General features: G+C 37.9%; 1 protein-coding gene across 4 annotated transcripts in view; it reads right to left on the bottom strand.

Annotated features, from left to right (window-relative positions):
• Nucleotides 1–737: 737 nt before the first annotated feature.
• LOC103486097 (fatty acid amide hydrolase-like) overlaps nucleotides 738–23,245 on the bottom strand; it is a 39,999-nt gene continuing 17,491 nt past the window's right edge. The window contains exons 6-20 of one of the 4 annotated variants that reach the window (XM_008443933.3): nucleotides 22,240–22,317; nucleotides 21,979–22,126; nucleotides 21,091–21,203; nucleotides 20,703–20,778; nucleotides 20,539–20,610; nucleotides 20,404–20,452; nucleotides 20,046–20,117; nucleotides 19,867–19,947; nucleotides 19,589–19,692; nucleotides 19,410–19,502; nucleotides 18,795–18,863; nucleotides 18,097–18,161; nucleotides 1,918–1,979; nucleotides 1,735–1,830; nucleotides 738–979 (exon numbers count right to left, since the gene is read on the bottom strand). In XM_008443933.3, the coding sequence (XP_008442155.1) occupies nucleotides 917–979; nucleotides 1,735–1,830; nucleotides 1,918–1,979; nucleotides 18,097–18,161; nucleotides 18,795–18,863; nucleotides 19,410–19,502; nucleotides 19,589–19,692; nucleotides 19,867–19,947; nucleotides 20,046–20,117; nucleotides 20,404–20,452; nucleotides 20,539–20,610; nucleotides 20,703–20,778; nucleotides 21,091–21,203; nucleotides 21,979–22,126; nucleotides 22,240–22,317 (1,241 nt within the window). In that variant the 3' untranslated portion in view covers nucleotides 738–916. Of the gene's footprint in view, nucleotides 980–1,734; nucleotides 1,831–1,917; nucleotides 1,980–10,340; nucleotides 11,810–18,096; nucleotides 18,162–18,794; nucleotides 19,308–19,409; nucleotides 19,503–19,588; nucleotides 19,693–19,866; nucleotides 19,948–20,045; nucleotides 20,118–20,403; nucleotides 20,453–20,538; nucleotides 20,611–20,702; nucleotides 20,779–21,090; nucleotides 21,204–21,978; nucleotides 22,127–22,239; nucleotides 22,318–23,245 lie in introns of those variants that run through there. The other 3 variants (XM_051088264.1, XM_051088265.1, XM_008443939.3) reach the window with 3 other exon arrangements.

Here is a 23,245-nt window from a genome sequence, read left to right as displayed (position 1 = left end):
TAAATGCCAACTTGTGAAGATGGTGGATCTAACACTAATAATTAGTTTGGATTGACTTTTCAAGTTTTTATAAATACTTTTCTTTCAACACTTAGGTAACACTTGGAAAGTTAATCTAAACATGCCCTAAATTAAGTTTAAAATCCATTTCAATTCAATGTCACTAAGTATCCTTAATTTAAGTTTGTTCTTTTATTTTCTTCTCTTTCTTTGGTTTTTGGTTAATTCGAGAGTTGCACTACTTAATTTGTTATACGAGATGGAAATTATATTTTAGTTTCTCAATTTTCTGAACTCTACCTAATTCTTTTTGGTTAAGCTTGAGCTATAATGTGTCAATGATTAAAAAAAGTCGGTGATTCAAATTTCCATTCTCATTGTTCCGAAGAAAATCTAAACAATCCAAATAAACTAAATTCAATTTGTAATTAATTTAGGACTGCTTACAAAAATAGCAAAAAAAATTTAATAATAAGACTTATGTCACTACATTTTCTAAATTGCAAAAGTAGCAAATTTAAAAGCGGATAACCGTTTGATAACCCTATGATAAACCTCTTATAGCCGTCCGATATCATTAATTACTTGTATTTTTCATATTCACAATATGCAAAAAAAAGAGGTACTATGAACTATTTTTTTCTATAAATTTTATTATTATCTGATGTAATTTTCCATTAATATAACCCCATAAAGATTGGCTGGAAATTGAGATATCATCTGCAACAGAGAAGAGATATTCAAATTCTATGTTTATGAGAAAGATAAATCCGTATAAAGTACAAAATACTGATGTGGAAGTCGATCTCTTCCAGCAATTAAATACAAACCAACTCCCTCACAACTCTCTGCATATCCAAATTGACCAAACAAACATACAACATATTGCATAAAAGTTATGAAGTTTCTTTCTGACTTATTCTTTGCTCAGAAGATCGTAAAAAATTTGTGGCCTTTTGTAATCACCAATACAGAGAGCCTGAAACCAAATGCCCATTAATTTAAAATTCAAATGCAGCAACTTGATATGATAGAAAAGAGAATTAAGATTAGTGTTCTCAGTTTAATTTGATTTTGAGCCAAGGGAGAGATTTGTATTCACAGACTATTTTGTGTACAAATCTATAAGTGATATAAACAATGTAACTCTTTGAATATCGGAATAGAATGAGAAATTTCTGCGTCTTATGATTATTTGTCATCATATCCAACACACATATTTGATAGTATGTAAGCTAAATTTGTGTCGTTGGTAAGGTTGTTGGGTAAAATAGCAAGCACCACCAAAGGTCTTTAGGAAGGTATTAACCTGGTTTGAGCTTGATATGCTTTTTAATAATACCTCATAGCTTAGCCTAACCTCTCCCATTCTCACTTGCCTAACCTAATTACTATAGCACGCTTATCCTAATATCAACATTCCTATCTTAATGTGTTTGGCTTCCTCTCATCTCCTCCACTTCAAGTTTAAATTGATTGCAAATAACTCGATTTTGAGTGTTAAGTTGATTGAGTTTTATGTAAAACATTGATTAATAATCTTTTCCAGAAAGGGTTAGTTCAACACTTATTCAAGCGTTCAATTCAATGAAATAGAAGGTTAAAATTACTGAAGAAGAGAAAATGAACTCCTAAAAGGAAACTAAAACATATACAACCAGCAGATCATTACCAAATTATTAAAACAAAACTAAGGAAGCAGTTATTGATAGTGTTAGGGAATCACAAGTTTACCTGCATTGCACATGCTATATGAATGAGAGTTGCTTCAGACCAAGGCCTTCCGATGAACTGAAGGCCTATTGGTAAACCAGTTTTATCATATCCAACCTGTAAGACAAAGTCAACAAGTCCAATAGATTATTACTTATTGGTACTACTCTATCGACTACCAGAATAAGAATATTGCCATCTTACTGGAACAGTTACTGCAGGTAATCCCAGAAAGTTTCCAGCTATTGAGTACCTAACAAGGGCAGCTGAAATGATACAAAGTTATCATTTCCACTTGTGTATCAAATGGATTCTTCATTGAATAGAAGTTAAAATAAATACCATGTCTGCAAATAGCATTGCAAGTTCTAATTACACTTGTTATACATTTATTTGTTTTCAATCAAGACTTTACCACTATCAGATCAATTATTTCTAAAGCCTCAGGTGCGCTAAAGGGCAATATGCCTCAGGAGCGTAAGCGCAAGGCGCCAAAATAAACTCATAGCTTATTGTTTACTTTAAAAAAAAAAATATATATATATATATATGTATTATGTATGTATATATGTATGTATGCATGCATGATAAGGAACCTTTATGAGAGTAATGAGGTTTTTTAACAAAGAAAAATGTATTAAAAACAAATAAAGTTTAAATATTAGCCTGTTAGGATACTAAACCTGAAACTCAGGTTAATCTCAACGAGGGCTAAAATAGGGACAATATTCCGCAGTAATATATTGATATCAAAATAAAATGTTCACCAACCAACCATTAACATAAATGCACGAAATAAAAGCAACATGAATTCAATAAAGACAACCCAGCTCCTTCGAGAAGGTCGGAAACTTCTCCCAAAACCAACCACAGCTTTTTACCAAAATCAATACCCAAAAAACCTAATCCCCAAAAACATTCCCTATTTATACTCCCTTCACAGTGGGCCCTCGGGTGCTATCCTCCTCCTTGGTTATGTGGATTCGCCTTTTTACGTCTTCTTTTATATTTGTGTAGAAACAAGGGTCTAAAGTTACTGCTCGGCTCAAATTGCACCTTGTCCTTAAGGCTTTTATATTTGTGTAGAAACAAGGGTCTAAAGTTACCGCTCGGCTCAAATTGCACCTTGTCCTTAAGGTGGAAAGATGGGAACTATTGTTTTATTAGGCGTACCATCTCCCAAGTTGCCTCACTATCACGTAGTCCTTTCCATTTCATTAGCTATTCGTTTGTTGCAATTTCTCCGTTCCATCTAATTCCCAACACTAACTCTGGGCTCAGCTGTAGTTCAAACTCCTCGATTAGCGTCGGGAATTGATGTTGCACTTGCTGATTGTGCCACAACTTAAGCTTCTGCTGTGATATGTGGAGAACATTACGAACGCTAGCTTCCGGTGGCAATTCCAGGCGATAAGCAACTTCTCCAATCCTTTTTATGATTTGGTATGGCCCAAAAATTTTTGTGAGAGTTTCTCGCTTCTCTTCCTCTAGAGATCTTTGCCGATAGGGCCTCAGTTTCAGATACACCTCATCCACTGCTTGAAAATTCAGATCTCTTTTGCTTAAATCCACTTGCTTTTTCATCCAGTTTTGAGCGATTACTAAGTTCTCCTTCAATGCATTGATGATCGAGTCTCTCTCTTGTAATAGCTGATAAACAATATTGTTAGTGGTCTCTCTCTTGTAACAACTTCCTTCACAAATAATTCGGCCACCAATTTTGCGGTAAAGGGGTGTTTAAGAGGCAGGAAATGACCGTACTTGCTCAATCTATCCACCACTACCAAGATCACTTCAAACCCACTAGCCTTTGGTAGGCCTTCCACAAAGTCCATAGATATATCATTCCAAATGGCTTGCAGAATCTCCAAAGGTACTAACAATCCAGCAGGAGACAAGGCTAGGGATTTGTTTCTTTGGCATATCAAACATTCCTCACAATGCTTCTTAATATCTGCCTTCATACCTTCCCAATCTAAGTCACTAGATACCCTCTTGTAGGTTCTTAGAAACCCTGAGTGCCCTCCAACAACAGAATTATGGTAGGTATCTAAAATTGTGGGAATTAACGAAGAGGTTTTGGTGATCACCAACCTATCCTTATACTTTAGAACATCATTTTGGAGCGAATATTTACTGTCTTGCCGGTCTTCCAACTCTCTCAATTCTGCTATCAACTTCTGGAATTTGGGATCCTGATGCACTTCTTTCTTGATCAGTTCCAAATCCACTGTCACTGGCACAGATAAGCCCTTTAATTCTACCTCAGTTGGCATTCGAGAAAGGGCATCAGCAGCTCGATTTTCAGCACTTGGCTTGTACACTACTTCAAAGGAGTACCCCAAAAGTTTTGCTACCCATTTTTGGTATTGAGTTTGGATAACCCTCTGTTCCAGCAAAAACTTAAGTGACTTCTGATCAGTTTTCACCTTGAATTTTCCTCCCAATAAGTAGGGTCTCCACCGTTGGATGGCTAACACCAGCCATTAATTCCCTCTCGTACACTGGCCAGGCTCTGTCTCTCAAAGATAACGTATGGCTGTAGTATGCAATTGGTCTCCTCGCCTGAATTAGCACTGCTCCAACACCGTAGCCCAAAGCATCAGTCTCTATTTCAAAAGGCTGATTAAAGTCTGGTAGTGCCAACACTGGAAGAGATGACATTGCCTTCTTAAGTCGATCAAATGCATCCTCAGCTTTAGCAGTCCATTTATATCCCCCTTTTTTCAACAGCTGAGTCAATGGTGCTGCAATAGCTCCATAGTTCTGTACAAAACGTCTACAATACCCCGTGAGCCCAAAAAAACTTCTAACTTCTTTGATGTTCATAGGTTTTGGCCACTTAGTAATTGACTTGATCTTCTCCGGATCCACTTCAACCCCTTCCCCGAATATAATATGGCCTAGATATTCCACTTTGTGCTGGGCAAAATTGCATTTCTTCTTGTTTGCGTACAACTCATGTTCTCTTAGTATAGAGAGCACATTTCTCATATGTTCTACGTGGTCAACCGCATCTTGACTGTAGATGAGTGTCATCAAAGAATACTAATACAAATTTTCTCAAAAAGGGCTTAAATATTGCATTCATCAACGCTTGGAAAGTGGCTGGTGCGTTCGTTAACCCAAAGGGCATAACTAAGAACTCATAATGACCCTCATGAGTTCTAAAAGCCGTTTTTTCAATATCCTCATCAACCATTCTAATTTGGTGATACCCTGACTTCAAGTCAATTTTGGAGAACACAGCCGCACCACCTAATTCATCAAATAATTCCTCAACTACTGGGATTGGAAATTTATCTAGAATTGTTGCATTATTCACAGCCTTGTAATCCACACAAAAACGCCAACTTCCATCTTTTTTCTTCACCAATAAAACAGGACTAGAGAAAGAGCTGGTGCTGGGACTTATAACTCCTGACCCCAACATCTCTTTGACCAGTTTTTCCATTTCTTCCTTCTGTTGAAACCCATAACGATAAGGTCTCACGTTTATAGGATCGGTTCCTTGCTTCAAGTATATTTGATGCTCTATTTCCCTTCTAGGAGGAAGTTTTTCTAGCCATTCGAACACATCCTCAAATTGTTTTAATACTGTGCTTAGGGTACTATCGACCTCAATCTCCATGTTTGCCATATAGCAATCATTGTCACTCGGAGTCACAACTTCTACTGCTCGACATTCAATGAGGAAACCTTCGTCTCTCTCTTCCCAAGCTTTGATCATATTCCTGAGACTAACCCTTGCTTTAGTCAAGCTCAGATCTCCTTGAATTTTGATAGATTTTCCTTCAACGGAAAAGGTTAGCAACAAGTTCTTCCAGTCCACAGTAGTTACCCCTAAGGAGTGGAGCCACTGCATTCCTAGTATGATATCAACACCACTGAGCTCCAAGGGTAAAAAATCTTCCTTAACTATCCAGTTCTTCATACGTATTTCCAGCTTCTCACAAATCCCTTTACCTTGGACAGCAGCTCCTGAGCCCAAAATAACACCGTAGTGTGCTATCTCTTTAATCGGAATAAGCAACTTCTTGACTAACTTTTCAGACACAAAGTTATGAGTTGCACCACAGTCGATTAGTATTATCACATCTTCATCCTGCAGCTTGCCCCTCACCTTCATAGTGCTCGGGTCATTCAAACTTACCACTGAGTTGATTGAGAGTTCAACAAAAGTGGTGGTATCTCCCTTGACTTCTAGCTTATTCAACTCTCCCTTCTCTACCTCTTTTCCTTCGACAATTTCGAACTCTTCTTTATCATTTGCTACTATAAACATTCTTAATTCACGATGCTCCATTTTACATTTATGGTCGGCCAAATACTTCTCGTTGCATCTGAAACATAAACCTTTCTTTTCCCCGGATTTGAAATCCTGCATCCGGCAGTCGCTTATAGGTTCCTTCTATTCTATTTTCATTTGGGCTCGGACTTCTCAAGGTGATCGTTCTAATAGGAAATGTGGTATTTCCCTTAATTTCTCCAATAGCACTATTAATGGCAACTTTATTACACCTCCAGAAGCTTGAACGGAATTTTTCCTGCCAGAATACCTGTTTAAATTTGCTTCTCTTCTCAAAATCTCTCTGTTTTCTACCAACTGCGCTACCTCCATCATTTTGGCTAAACTCTTCGGTCTACAGAAGGCAACTTCCGCTCTAATCCAAGGTACCAGTCCATTCATGAAGGTATCCTCTACCAGTCGTTCTAGCAGATCGGATAATGGTGCAACAAGTTTATCGAACAGGTTCCTATACTCTTCCATAGTGGATTCCTGTTTGATTCGTAAAAATTGTGCACTGATAGTTCTGTCTTTGCTTGATCTAAATCGCACTAACATTCGTTCTTTAAGATTCGTCCAACTTGTAAATTTTTCTCTTTCTTCTTGCGATCTAAACCAGTTCAACGCAGGACCGTCGAAACTAACAGTAGACACTAACATTTTTCGGACTCAGTTAACTTATGGATTTGGAAGTACCTCTCGGCGCGGAATGACCACGAATCCGGATCTTCGCCGGTGAATACAGGCATTTCCACCTTTTTGAACTTGTTTCGGTCGCTGTAGCTTTCATCGGCTTCGTTCTTCTTTTCGTTTCGGTCGTTTCCGAAATTTCGGTTCGATTCCTCTGTTTTGCTCGACGAGGCTTCGTTCTCCTTTCCTTTAACGTTTTCAGCGTTGCGCACAGGTGTTTTTGTCGTTCTTTCCCTCATCGCGGATCGTTCTCGCGCATTCGTTTCCATCGTCAGTAACATTTGCTGCTGCTTTTCCGATTGTAGTTGCATTAGCTCGATGTTCTTTGCTATTTCGCTCAAGCTAAATTCAATCACAGGCATTTTACTTATTTCTTTCTTCATTCCAGCGATCTCCTAGTCAATCATCTCAAATCGTTCTTCGATGCGTGTCTGGACCATTTTGATGCTACGGATCGTCGGCTCTGATACCAATTTGATGGAACACTATCTACTTGTATTGAATTTCTCTCTTTATTAATTGATGAATGGGTTACAATATAGAATTGAGTGAAACTCAATTCTCTTCTGTCTCTACTGTCTTTCTCTCTCTCAAGAAATCACAGTGAAGCTTTCCCCAGAAAATCCATATCCTTCCCGCCTAAACGCTATTTGTATTTATACTACCACTTGCCGACCTCTAACTAATTCACACGTGTAGAGTATGTGATACACTATTGCAACTAATATAACTAATTCCAACTAATATAACTAACTCTTCCTTCTGCTGTAAACAAATCTAATTGGGGGTCTAACAGAAAGGTGTGTAGCAATGATGGGATGGGGAATGATGTTCACAGTAGGACCTACCTCCCCTTACAGCATAGTTGTCTGTTACTCAATTCATATTTCAGCTTCCCATTTGGATCCGTTCTTAACAATTCTATAATTTTCAGCAGTTCTCCATCCTCTTCAACTTCTTTCATGACCACCTCCACATCAACTATACCCGGGGCTGTCAATACATGGAGTTCTACTGGCTGGTTGATTCGAGACAAGGCGTCGTTGCCTTATTTTGTAGACCTGCTTGAAGCAATATTTCGAAATTATACCCCAAAAGTTTCGTAAACCATTTTTGAAATTGAGGTTGGACTTCCCGCTGTCCAGTCAGGAATTTAAGCTTTTTGGTCCCACATCTCCGTAAATTTCGAGCCTAGTAAGTAGTGTCTCCATTTCTGCATAGAGAATACCACCGCCATGAGTTCCCTTTTGTAAATTGACTTAGTTTGGACCCGTGGAGACAATTTCTGACTAAAGAAGGCTACTTGTCTTGAATTTTGTGTTAGGACAGCCCCCAAGTGCCAAAATCGGTACTGATATCTGATAACTTGTAGAAATATAAGTTATTATGACCTTTTAGGTAAAACAATGGAGTCAAAATGCGAGATAAAGGACTAAAACACGTAACTTTTATTACAAATTTATAAAGTTAAAAGAATGCAACTTACATAAGTCACCATGCCTGATTAACTATGTTTTTAAGTGTTTTTAAATGTTGGATGATGAAAAGAAGAAATGAAGCGAATTGCAGAAGAACGCATTCAAGAACTTAGCGATAAGAAGCTGTCTGGCGAACAAAATCGTGAGGTGTTCTGACCACGATTCATAATGCATGGTGATTTGTTAGAAGACAAAAATGGTAGTTGGAGTCGATGTGACGTGAAACGACTACTTTTTGTGTTGACAGTTACAGAGGATAAGGACAGTGTGCAGCAGGACATAATTATTTTGCCGACCAAACATGCCTATAAAGATCTCCAACTTCACCATGTAAAAATCCTCTTGGGGGCTGGTGGAAGGTGTTTTAGAACCCTTCCCCATGACTGTAGAAATTCCCCACCTTCACCTCTTCTTGATTAACTTCTGAGTGAGAGCTTAGAGAGAGATTAGAGAAAAAAGCTCACAAACCATTCCCCGAACTTGTAAAAGAGCCAAGGAATGAACAACAATGCATTTTGCGGATGACACCCTTCTTGACTTCCCATTTATGTATCTTTTAATGTATTGTTTGAATGTTATTATTCTCATGGCAAGAGGCCAACATTAATCAATACAATGCATATTTATTCACTGTCATTCTCTCATCGCTTTCTATTCATTATCTTGTTGAAGTATTATAAGTAGTTTAAGTCTGTGTTATGTACTTGATAAAGGTTCTTTAATTATAAGACTCATCGTGTTTAGCCTGAACTTAATCCTAATGCCTGATTCTCTTTAAGAGAAGGAATCAAGCACATGTCGCCAACTACTCGAGAGCATAAGTAGCAAAGACAGCTAAACACACGTGGAAAGGAGTTTGGAAACAAATTCCATTCTGGCTTTTTACCTCCATCATTTGTGTCCTGAAAGGAGTACAAGTGTGACATTAGGCACCGAGAGGTTGCTCACCTTAATTAGAGGATGGTTAAATGATCTATATCGCATCAAGGTATCTCACATGGCTTAAATCGCCTGCAACACGTAGACTTTCTTGCACCTTTCTTTACCACAAGTTAGTTTGTATTTCATGATCATTCCATTCCATTCCATCTTCTACAGAAACCCCTAATATAAATAATAGAATTAGAATGCATTTATATTTACACTGTATAGATTTATACCGCCTGAAATTAGAAGTAAGCATTATAACTAAGATTGATAAGAATTCCCTGTGTTCGACTGTAGCTTACCTAGGAAACCTCTCGCTTCGCTTACACTTGGGCAAGCGAGAGGAAAACTTGTACTCAACACAAACTCAATAGAAGTAACAATGCATAGGTAGGATGTGTACCTTTTATAGCATGATCCTTGCCTAGAGGCATAGTCAGCACCTTTTACCGCACAACCATGTCTCCTCGCATTGCAAGTCGCAGAGTTTGAACCTTAGTTGACAAATCAACAAAATTATTTATAAACGGATGAGAGCACGGTAATCAAATTGTATGCCCATCTCGCATTCAATCTGCGGAGAGAAAAATAACACAACACTTCAATATCATAGCTCCTTTTAGTGTTTCAAATGTCGAGGTGGCCTTTTCACTCCATTTGAAAGCGTTCTTTTGCCATAACTTGGTTAGAGGTGCAGCAATGTCCCCATATTTTCTGACGAACCTTCTATAGTATCCCGTCAAACTTAAAAATCCTGGAGTTCCGTTACATCTTTGAGTTATGGTCAATTCACCATTGCCTAGACTTTCTCCCCATCGGCTTCCACTCCTTTGCTTGAAATACCATGCCTCAAATACTATATTCTTGAGTGTCCTATAACACATTTCTTCCGGTTGGCATAGAGCTCATTGTCTCTCAATATGTTGAACACTACCCCAAATGTCTCTCATGTTCTGTGAATGTTGGGGCTGTAGACTAAAATGTCATAAAAAAACACCAGCACAAATCGGTGAAGGAACGGGCGGAAAACTTGGTTCCATTAATGACTGAAAAGTGGCCGGAGCATTGGTTAAACCAAATGGCATTACAAGGAATTTGTAGTGCCCCTCGTGAATCCGAAAAGTTGTCTTCTCTATGTCCTCTTCCCTCATTCTGATTTGGTGATACCTGGATTCGAAAATACAGCTGCCCCATGTAATTCAACCAGCAGTTCTTCTATCACCGAAATGGAGACCTTATTTGCTATTGTGGCTTGATGCAATTTGCGGTAGTCCACATAGAAATGCCGACCCGTCTTTTTCTTAACTAGCAGTACAAGGCTGGAATACAGGCTTCTACTTGACCTGCATCATCTCCATCACTAGTTTCTCTATCTTAGCTTTTTGGATATGCCCATACTTATATGGCCTCACGTTAATGGGTTTTTGACCTTCCATTTTCAGAATTCGATGATCAATTGCTTTTTTCTGAGGCAACTTCCTGGTTGTCTCGAAGATGTCCTCATATTGCTTCAGTAATGCATGTATCATTGGCAGCCCTTCCTCATCTCCTCTTTTGCTGATCTCATCTTCTATTTCCTCATCTTCCTCACACCCCAAATTCTGAAATTCGACCCAAAATCCCTGATCTTCCTCGTCCCGCATCCTGGTCAGTTGTTTTAATGAACACTCTTTCGTAGTTAATAATGAATCTCTCTTGGTGACCACCATTCTGTTTTCCATTCTGAACGCTATTGATTTTGAAGGCCAATGAACCTCCATAAATCCTATCGAGCATAGCCACGACAACCTTAGTACCACATCCAATTTACCTAGATCGATGGCTAAGAAGTCCGCTTTAAAGGTAATCTCTGGCAATTTTAGTTCAACTCTTTGGCAGAGGCATTGCCCCTTTTATTTCCATCCTGTCTCCTATAGTCACTCAATCTTTGTTCCATCCGCGACCGGTAAGTGGAGTTCCTCCACCAATCCCTAGTGTATAAAATTGTAGCACTCTCTACTGTCAACCAACACAATTACCTCTCTACCCTTGATTCTTCCCCTCAATTTTATGGTTCCCTTTTCAGTGAAACCATGGATGTTTCGAAGTGCAATTTCCGTCTTTCCGTTTACTTTCATCAATTTTAGTTCGACAGTCTCGGGTTCATTCTCCCCTGTTCCCTCTTCTGGTTCTTCTTCACAATCCTCTTCTTCGTTCATGATGAACAACATCAGCTTCCTGTTCTCCCTCACCTTGCATCAATGACCATGGAACCACTTCTCGTTGCAAGGAAAACAAAACCCCTTATCTAAACGATTTCGCAATTCACCGCCGAATAGCCTCTTAATCGGTGGCCCTTTTCTCGTATAGTTCCCTCGAATAGGTATTGTACTTGGTCGCATCTAGCTTTTGAACTTGCCCTTTACATTGTTTTTCTCTGATTGGGTCTATTGGGCTCTGGCGATTTGTGCCTCCTTCTTACTAGACCTATGGACCTCGAGGTCATTTAAGGCGAGACTTAGGGCAATATTTCAGTCATTTACCCTTTGGACTTCCTTCATACATTCGTCTAAATTTTTGGTGTGACGGCTAACCACCTCTACTCTCAACTCCGGTTACAATTCCGTTAAGAAGGCATCCATCGACACACTTCTAGCCATTTCAGGTAAGGGGTAGAATGGTTCAAGAATTTCTTTAAATACTCTACATATGTGCCATCTTGCTGATAGACCCCCTATCATCCAAACATACAACAGAAGAAAGAAAATAAGTTAAGTTTGTTAGTTAAGTCTGTTAATAGAAAACTGTTATAATCAGTTAGCCAAGTCGGTTAGGAAAATCAGTTAGAAAAGTAGTTGAGTCTGAGTATTATAAATAGGCATATGAGCCGAGTAGATAGGCAGGCAAATCTTATGAGAGTTCTTGGGTTAATTCTTGAGAGATAGAATAACCAAGAGAGAGAGCAACCAAGAGAGAGAGTTCTACCTGTAATTGAGCAATATTATCAATAAAGAGAGTTACGTGATTGAATACCAGAAGGAGTTCCATCACATTGGTATCAGAGCAATTCATCCTGGGCAAGAAAAGAAAGATGGCAAAGAAAGCTGAAGAAAGGTTCAGAGTTGTCGAACAAGAGATTGTCAATATTCAAACTAAGCTCCAACGACTACTGGAATTAGAAGCAAAAATAACGAAACACCTGGAGAAAATCAACTCACAAAACGAAGAATCAACACTAGCAGCAGTTAATTCTGAAATATATTGAAGGACTGATGAAAGAGCAATCATCAACGCGAGAATCAGAAGGATCGACCAGCAAAATGAAAGAAAAAATCACAAACGAAATCGATGAGCTTGACACGAATGATAAGGAAAACGAAGAGAAAAGCAATGATCGAAACAAGTTTAAGAAAGTCGAAATGCCAATGTTCAATGGTGAATATCCAGATAGATGGCTTTTTCGTGCAGACCGGTACTTCCAAATTCATAAATTGACTGACTTCGAGAAAATGCTTGTCGAAACCATTAGCTTTGAAGGACCCGCTCTGAATTGGTATAGAGCACAGGAAGAAAGGGAAAAATCCACAAGCTAGCCGAACTTGAAGGAGTGATTGCTAGTGCAATTCAGGTCAGTAAGAGAAGGATTGATATGTGGGCAATTCTTGAGGATTCGACAAGAAACTACGGTAGAAGAGTATCAGAATCATTTCAATAAACTAATGGCACCATTATCAGGCTTGCCCAATCCAGTAATCGAGGAAACTTTCATGAATTGTTTGTTACCATGGATCATGGCCGAAGTAGAGTTTTGCCAACCAGTCGGTTTAAGCCCAGATGATGCAACTCGCTCAGCTCATGGAAATCAAAGAGATTATCCGAAATGAAGCAAATCTTAAATGCTACAATGGAGGTAAGTACTTTACACCATCCTCATCTACTTACAAAACGAATGATAATAAGGGCAACACTATGTTTCCTATGAGAACCATCACATTAAGAGGGAATACAGTTGGAGAAGAAAAGAAAGAAGGACCCTCAAAGAGATTAAGTGATGCAGAATTCCAATCCAAAAAAGAAAAGGGGCTGTGTTTTGGGTGCAATGAGAAATACTCTCATGACCACAAGTGCAAGGCCAAAGAACAAAGAGAGCTGAGAATGTATGTAGTAAAAGATGACAATGAAGAATTTGAAATTGTAGAAGAGGTGAATTGAAGATGGTGAGAGTAGCAGAAGAAGATCAGGCCATTGTAGAGTTATCCATCAAATCAGTAGTGGGCCTCTCTAATCCGGGAACCATGAAAGTACGAGGAAACATCAAAGGAAAAGAAGTAGTGATCTTAATAGATTGTGGTGCTACCAACAATTTTATATTAGAAAAGCTGGTGAACAAACTACAAATGGCTACCAAGGATACTTCTCACTATGGAGTAATCCTAGGATCAAGAACAACAATCAAAGGAAAGGGAATATGTGAAGCTGTAGAACCATAAATGAGTGGAAAATAACAGCCAATTTCCTACCACTAGAACTGGGAGGAGTAGACATGGTTCTAGGAATGCAATGGCTGTATTCACTAGGCATTACAGAAGTAGATTGGCAGAATTTAACCATGAACTTCCTTCATCAAGGAAAGAAGATCACAATCAAGGGAGATCCCAGCCTAACTAAGGCCAGAGTGAGCCTGAAAAACTTGATTAAAACCTGGGAAGATTCTGACCAAGGTTTCCTGGTAGAGTGTCGATCCATGGAGGGTGAGTTCACATCCTTAGAAGAAAGTGAGAAGGAATTAGAGGAAGTCCTCCTAACCACAGAAGAATTAGTGTCGATAGTGCTCAAGAAATTTGAAGATGTTTTCACATGGCCTGAAGCCCACAGAGAAGTATAGAATATCATATCCATCTCAAACAGAACACTAACCCAGTAAACGTCAGACTATACTGCTACGCCTTTCAACAAAAAGCTGAAATGGAGAAATTGGTCGATGAAATGTTGAAATCAGGAGTGATAAGTCCTAGCAATAGCCCATACTCTAGTCCAATATTATGAGAAAGAAAGACAAAAGCTGGCACTTTTGTGTAGATTACCGAGTCTAGAATAATGTAACTATTGAGAATTATTTGATGAATTAAATGGGGCAACATGGTTCTCTAAATCGACTTGAAGGCAGGATACCATCAAATTCGAATGTGCAAGGATGATATTGAGAAAACCGCATTCCGAACTCACGAAGGCCACTATGAATTATGGTTATGCCATTTGGTTTAACCAATGCTCCATCAACATTCCAATCTCTAATGAACTCAATCTTCAAACCTTACCTAACGAAATTCGTAGCTGGTTTTCTTTGATGATATCTTAATCTACAGTAGAGATTTGGAGGCTCATCTACAACATTTGGGATTGGCTCTAGAAATACTGAGGAAGAATGAACTATATGCAAATCAAAAGAAGTGCAGCTTCGCTAAGACAAGGGTAGATTACTTGGGACACATCATCTCAGGTAAATGAGTAGAAGTCGATCCTGAAAAAATTAGAGCAATCAAGGAGTGGCCAACACCAAAGAATGTAAGAGAGGTACGAGGCTTCCTAGGCCTAACAGGCTATTACAGAAAATCCGTGCAACATTATGGCTCAATAGTAACCCCATTAACACAATTACTGAAACTTTGAGGATTCAAATGGAATGAAGAAGCAGAAGAAACATTCCTAAAGTTACAAAATGCCATGATGACACTCCCGGTACTGGCATTACTAGACTTCAATGCCATTTTTGAAGTAGAAACGGATGTCTCGGGCTACGGAATTGGAGGAGTACTTATGCAATCCAAATGCCCCAAGCCTACTTCAGCCATACACTAGCAGTACGTGATAGAGCAAAGCTAGTATATGAAAGAGAACTCATGGTGGTTGTCCTAGCTGTTCAAAGATGGAGGCCCTACTTACTTGGCAGGAAATTCTTAGTAAAAACAGACCAAAGGTCATTGAAATTTCTATTGGAGCAAAGAGTAATTCAGCCTTAATATCAAAAATGGATAGCCAAACTTCTAGGTTACTCATTCGAAGTAATCTACAAACCTGGACTAGAGAATAAAGCAGCAGACGCTCTATCAAGAATGCCTCCCACAGTGCATCTATAGCCTAACAGCACCAACATTGATTGATCTATCAGTAGTCAAAGAGGAGGTAGAAAGAGACGAACGACTGCAGAAGATAATAGTTGAAGTGAAGGAAGGAGGGAAAGAGGAAACAAATTTTCTATCCAACAAGAAATGTTGAGATACAAAGACAGGCCAGTTATATCCAAAACTCAACATTGCTCCCCACGATACTACACACTTACCATGACTCTGTATTTGGAAGGCATTCCAGATTCCTCAAAACCTACAAAAGATTAGCTGGAGAACTATATTGGGAAGGGATGAAACAAGATGCGAAGAAATATTGTGAGCAATGCCTAATATGCCAAAAGAATAAATCACTAGCTCTATCACCGGTTGACCTCTTATTACCATTAGAAGTACCCAACATCATATGGAGTGACATTTTTATGGACTTCATCGAAGGCCTACCTAAGTCCAATGGGTTTGAGGTCATCTTTGTGGTAGTAGATCGATTTAGCAAGTATGGACATTTCTTAATGATGAAATATCCCTATACCGCAAAGACAGTAGCCGATCTATTCATCAAAGAAATAGTAAGGCTTCGTGGATATCCTAAGTCTATAGTATCGGACAGGGACAAAGTCTTTATAAGTCAATTCTGGAAAGAGCTCTTTAAAATGGCTGGCACAAAGCTACATCGGAGCACAACATACCACCCCCAATCAGATGGGCAGACAGAAGTAGCAAACGGAGAGTTGAAACATACTTGCGTTGTTTTTGTGGTGAAAGACCAAAGGAGTGGACCAAATGGCTACATTGGGCGGAATATTGGTACAACATCACATTTCAAAGATCATTAGGAATCACACCCTTTCAAGCAGTCTATGGCTGATTACCACCTCCTTAAATTTACTATGGAGATCGAGACACCCCAAATTCTGCATTAGATGAGCAACTTAAAGAGAGAGATATAGCCCTAGGGGCATTGAAAGAACATCTGAAAATTGCTCAAGAGAAGATAAAAAGAAGCGCAGACCAAAAGAGGAGAGAAGTTGAATATATGGTGGGTGATATGGTATTCCTAAAGATAAGGCCCTATAGACAAGTCTCATTGCGTAAAAGAAGAAATGAAAAACTAGCTCCAAAGTTTTTCGGGCCCAACAAAATTATAGAACTAATCGGTTCAGTAGCATATAAATTGGAACTACCAGAATGATCATCCATTCACCTAGTTTTCCATGTCTCGCAATTAAAAAAGGTGATGGGAGAACACCAAGTAGAAGCAGAAGAATTACCCTATGTGACAGAAAACCATGAATGGCGAGCAATTCCTAAAGAAATCTACGAGTATCAAAAAATCAAAGTAGCCGGATGGATGTCTTAATCAAATGGAAGGGACTATCGAGGAATGAAGCAACATGGGAAGATTATGATGACCTTCGGCAACACTATCCTAACCTTCACCTTGAGGACAAGGTGAATTTGGAGAAGGGGTGTAATGGTAGACCCCCTATCATCCAAACATACAACAGAAGAAAGAAAAGCAGTTGTCTGTTAACAGAAAAATGTTATAATCAGTTAGCCAAGTCGGTTAGGAAAATCAGTTAGAAAAGTAGTTGAGTCTGAGTATTATAAATAGGCATATGAGCCGAGTAGATAGGCGGGCAAATCTTATGAGAGTTCTTGGGTTAATTCTTGAGAGATATAATAACCAAGAGAGAAAGTTCTACTTGTAATTGAGCAATATTATCAATAAAGAGAGTGACGTGATTGAATACCAGAAGGAGTTCCATCACTTGCTCAATCCTAATCAATTGAGCTCCAATGCTCCCTTCTCTCGGGGGTTGGAAATGATCAAACATTCTCTGTTTCAGATTCTCTCATGACGTTACTTTCTTCCGATTGTTGCTCCACCGATACCAATTCACTTCATCTTGCGCAAAACTAACAACCGCAACCTTCTTCTCATTATAGGCCAAATCATTTATTTCAAAAAAATGCTTTGCCTGATAAACCTAGGATTCCGGATTCACGCCTCCGAAGATGGGCATCTCTAATTTCTTACACTTGCTTTCGTCTACTGATCCGATTTTGATTGTCGTACCTACATCCTACTCATCCAATTTTCCCTTCATTTTTAGCTCTGAGGCATCAGACATTCTTGATTCTTCCTTCCTCCTTCTTGCAGTATTCTCCTTCACATCAATCACCAACTGTTCCATACACTTTTTCATTCTGAGCAAGATTTCCTTCGAGTCTTCAGTCTATGCTCGTTGGACTCCATTCTCTCTTCTAGTTTCTTCTGAGCCATAGAATGTGTTTGTTAGATACCTAATACTAGGGTAGGGGTATAAGAGTAATTAGATATTTAGGTAGTTACATGGAAATATGGTTATAAATAAGTTGACGAGCGAAGGAAGGGGGAGGGATTTTTTGGTTGAGGAAGTCTGCAACATTCCTTGAAAGAAAGGAAGGGCAGAGGGTTAGGGTTTCTTTTAATTGTTCTTGATTTTCTGCAATTTTATTACAATTTGTTTGCTTATATTCATTGTTCAAGGATTGAATTATCGGTCCTTTCTCTATAATTTTCATATTATATCAATATACAGTTGGTGTTCTATCAGTGTTCTCACCAGGATCTCTAATACCAATTTGTTATGATTCTAGACCTGAAACTCAGGCTAATTTCAACAAAGGTCAAAACAGAGACAGTACTCTGCAGTAATATATGGATATCAAAATAAAATGTTCAACAACCGACCATTAGTACAAATACAAGAAACAAGAGCAACGGGAATTCAATAAAGACAACCCAGCTCCTTCAAGAAGGCGGGAAACTTCTCCCAAAGCCAAAATGAAAAAGAAAAAAAGAAAATAATGGTTTAAACAAGAGCAGGCATAAATGCATGTAAGTCCGTACCTCCATTAATGTAGTCAAGTTCGCCAGTCTTGAGAGCAGCATTCAAGATTGGGTAAGCAGTTACACTAATAAATAAAATACAAAAGTTAAAACTATTTTGAAAGTAAAACTTGCTTGGGACACTTCAAAATAGTTTCTATACACTTTCTGAAACAGGAAACAAAACTTTCATGGAAAAGTGAAGTTAAAAGTAATATAAAATAAAATACACACAGGATATCACCCAGTCCAATTTGATTTAAATGGGTTATGTTCTTAAACTCGTTGATGATAGACACAGTGGACCTTTATTAAATATGATATTATTAGTCTAATTTTAAACTCATTGGTGAAGTTTACTGCATTCCGTTTACATGTAATTTAGGTCCTTTGATGAATCATGGATCCCTCTCTAAAGTTGCAGGAACAAAATTAATAAAAATTGTCAAATGAACTCTTACTCTCTAAGGTTCTTTATGTTCTTAAGTTGGACTCTAAATTCAATGTCAATTAAGAAAACCTACCACCAAATGTTTAAATTTCAATTGAACTTATGAGAACTGTCAAATGATCTCTAATATTATATATATATATATATATATTATGTATTATATACACTTTTTGAGATCAACTCTTCTAACAAAGACATTGGTCTCTTCAAGTCATCAACGACTATATAAATCCAGCTAAATTTTGTAAACGAAGCGATTGAAAAGTACCCAGTTGTTGGTGAAACAATGACATCTGCATGTGCTAATATTTTCCGATGAAAATACATCTGGCGATTCCTGCATATAATTATAACTTTTTAATACCAAATGACAGAAAGTTTTGGGATTTCACAGCACCAAGTGAGGAAAATATAAAGGCATTCTAATTGAGATATACATCCTGAATAGAATAATGAAAAAGGCTTTGGAGAGAGAAGACCATGTAGAAGCTTTTAGACGAGCCAAACGAAAATGCTCATACCAAGGAAGTGGCTTGTTATGAAAAAGAACCAAAATTCGGATAAGATAGGTTTCACCGTATTAGATCACAAAACCATAGACTTTAGCGCCAAAGCAGCACCAACCACCAAATGAAGAATATTGTCCTTAAATAAATCCAAGATCTGAATATAGGAAGGAATATTGAGAGTACTGCAGAACAGGGCCTTTCATTATCTCAATGATAAATATCTTATTCTGTAACAGCAGACTACGGCACTCTAAATTGTGTATCACTCTCATCTGCATTTATTTGAGGATATAGCTAAAAACAGGACATTTCATAATCTCAAAGTATATATTTTCGGCAGTCTTGATTTTCAGTCAATGGGACACAATTCTTACCTAATCTTCTGAGCTTTTATGTACTCCTTGCTACTGAAAGAACCATAAACCGCAAGTGCTACTCTTGCATCCCATCCTAGTTGTGAGGAGTCCCTGTTTCAATGGCTTGAGTTGACTCAGTATATATCCAACATAAATTGATAACTGATAGGTAAGTATGGTGGTCGAAGTTAACATACAACTTTTCAAGATAAGAACTCAATGAAGTGCTGCACTCGGATGCAATTGTTGAATAATGTGCTAAACGCATTACTTCTATCTCTGGAATAGTCACCTCCACACTCTTTAAAGTAAACATGAAGATTAGCAGGAAACTATATCATTCACCTCCACATGAATAGTTTATGTTCATTTTTCAACATCTTTATTTTAAACTAGAGGATAGGTCAAGAGACATCAAAGGAATGGATAAACAATAGATTTTGTATGTCAGTTTTCAAGAACATAAATGCAGTACCTTCCAACCATGATGTTTTTGAAGTTTGTCCAAGGCATTGGAACAGCAAACTCTGATATCATCACTGCAGTCGTTAAACCACTAATTATCTCAATTAGTGGTGTACAAATCAATGAGATGATTTGAAACATTATTATATTGGTTATGAACATAAAACAAGTTCATTTTAAATTTCTAACCTCGCCATACTTTGCCAATGTAATCGAAGATATTGGTCTTGAAGAATTGAGCAAAGGAAAACAAAGTTTGGGCTGAACACTCGTAAGGTGAATGGAAAAGACAAATAAAAGTTCAGAATATATATAGAGCATACTAAGCCTTAAGTAATATGTCCTCAATCATCAGCAGATAGATATGTAACTTGGAATCTTTATGGTAGAAGTATATCCTCAATCAACTTTAAAGTAAAAAAGGGTAAAAAACATGCTCCCAGATAAGAGCTCTCGGTAGTCAATATAAATATTGACATAAATTTCAGTGTACAACCTGTTAAAGTTTGTCTTTAACATACAACAATTATTTCAAACAAGCACTTACCAGTGCAGTATTCTGATGCGAAGGAAGTTTGCTGCTTATAGCTGCATAACTGAGAAGCATATTTAGGTCAATAAAATCTCCATCAAACCTCCCTCAAGTTGCAATAAGAAAAAAGAGAAAAAAAAGAACACTAACACAATAAATGCATCCTCAATTGTGCCTGCCAGTATCCCAACCATTCCAACGGTCCAATTTAGAGGAAGGACACTGAAAACACAGAATGACACTAACCAAATTATACTGAATTGTCAAATGCACAAATGTAGAGAGGCTATTTTTCAGTAGACATAAGTTGTCACCCAGAATGAGGAACACGGCCAAACGTTGGCTTCAAACCGACAACTCCACATAGAGATGCAGGGATTCTCACAGATCCTTTATAAAAATACCAAAGAACAGAATTTAGTTGCAACATATAAACTAATGCACAATTTCTTGAAGACAGCCAACTTTATTGAATATCTTCATGTTCATAAACTCTATATGAGCTAGTTCATTTTTTGTTAATGATGTCATCTTCAATGGAATATAATTAATTTGTCCAAATTTCAGATTTCCTCTCTATTGTCATGTTTTTTAACTTTGTATTCGTACTTTTAAAATTCTATTAATTTGATCCCTTAAATTTATCATTAATTTAATCATGCCCATAGCCTCCAGCTCAGCCTTATTCAAAATTAAAATTACCTCCTCCATCAACGCCTAGAGCAGCAGGACATAGTCCTGCAGCAACAACTGCAGCAGATCCGCTAGAGGAACCTCCGCATATCCTGCTTGAATTATATGGATTTCTTGTTGATCTACACAAGTCATTCAGAAACATTAGCATCTCATGTGACAAATTGGAGTTTGGTGAGGAAAGATGTAAGGAGAGCCATTTCAAGCTGTAATGTATGGATGCTATATTTTAGTTACAAAACAAGGGCTGGTACTAAAGTATAGTATTCGACCCAGTTCATATGATACATAAACATTGTATATGATTTAATACTTCTATAATATCTTTGGGTTTCGAATTATTATGTATTGATATGCCCAGGTCTCATCGTATTCATATTTATTCTGATGTCCAAACTCCTTATGTACCTTGAACCAATGATTCTACAGCAAGACTTTTATACATATTTAAACCATAAAGCTTTTTCCAATTTATATAAGGCTAATTTGTTGAAATTACCCTAACATCTGGTTTCATTTTTTCCTTAACGTTTCAAAAGTTCCATTTTTACTACAATCATCTAATTTATAGCTAAAAAAAAAAGCCAAACAAAACAACTCCCTCACCAACTAAATTATACAATACACTCCTAGCTGTGTGATTTTGCCGCAATCCTTTAGTTTTTCATTTGGAAAATCGACAGATATTGTATAAAAAACTTAAAACTTGGAGATTGAATTGTCACTTTTAAAACATTAAAAGATAAAGCTAAAACAAACTACACATGTTAAAAGGCATTTGGTATTATTTACCCTTTATAAAATGCAAGTGGTAAAGTTCATTCGGGATCATCAACATGAGGACTATGGTATTCTTATTTAAGAAGAAAGAAAATATCAAATCTTCTCAGTTCTCACCCATGATGAGGGTTTATTCCACTTGTTCCAATACCAAGTTCATGCATATTGGTTTTCCCAACAATTAGGGCTCCACATAACCTGAGATATTTCACACAGCTTGCATCACCTGTACAAGGTCTTAGTTTGTGCAACCAACTTGTCCCTCCTACGAGCACAAGATGATATCAAGTCAAACACAAAAATAGAATCAACTCGCATAAGTGAGACCATATTTGACTTTACAAACTGCTAGTGGAAAACTGAGAAACACCAAATCACCTGTAGTAGGATATGGTAAACAATCTATTTCATCCTTGACTGCAATTGGAACACCATCTAGAACTGAAAGGGGTCTTCCTGTGATGAGTCAAAATAAAAAGGAATAAGAATGAAAGGAAAAACTGGAACAGTTTCTCACAACAACATATTGTTAGGTTCCTCGGCTGTAAAACCCAACAATGCCAAGAAAAACAGGGGAAATGCACACCCTATTGTATTTCTAGTATGATAATGTAAAGATACCACAGAGATATCTATATATATTGATATTCGAAAGACCAATTACAATATGAAATGTTTACATGATTCAATGAAGATTGATCACGGATGCAGACTCAACAATATTACAATCAACTCATACTCGAGATAATCAGAAAATCAGAATTCACAGACAACCACAAACACAAACACAAAATCACAGTAAGCAAGAACAATAACGTAGAACCTGGACCCTCTGCCTCTCCTTCTCTCAAGGAGGATTGCAGCCTCACTTCTTCACAAAATGCTCCATGCCTCCTCCCTCCTCTTTCCTTCTTTTTATTCTGTTTTTCTAACTAACTACTGGGCCCCACCAGAGTGGTCCCCGTCTCCCTTATTTCCTCCTTCACTCCCACATGTGGTATTAGTATTTTTATTTCTTCTACTATATTTAAAAAGCAATGGGGGCCTAACAGATAATGGAAGCTGCCACCAAATCCTTAAAATGATAACAAGACTCAAACTCAAGTAACAAGAAAACCAAGAAGAAAATAATGACAGCCGGCACATTTGAGAGAGCTGGAATTCTCTCCTCAAACCTCAGCTTCAACCTGAAAATTGCATAACCGCTTACTCTTGCAAAGCCCTACAAAAATCCCTCCTGACCCCACTGACTGTAGCATAACAAACTTGCTGTCACGACTAACCAACTCTTGACCTTCTTACCCCCCCCCCCCCCCCCCCCCCCCCCCACACACACACACACACACACACACACCCCACTTGCACACATGAGTAATCTTGCCAA

Source organism: Cucumis melo, chromosome 8 (genome assembly GCF_025177605.1).
Source record: "Cucumis melo cultivar AY chromosome 8, USDA_Cmelo_AY_1.0, whole genome shotgun sequence".
NCBI lineage: Eukaryota > Viridiplantae > Streptophyta > Magnoliopsida > Cucurbitales > Cucurbitaceae > Cucumis > Cucumis melo.
Note: the sequence above shows the minus strand (reverse complement) of the source record. Positions and strands in the feature narration are given on the sequence as shown.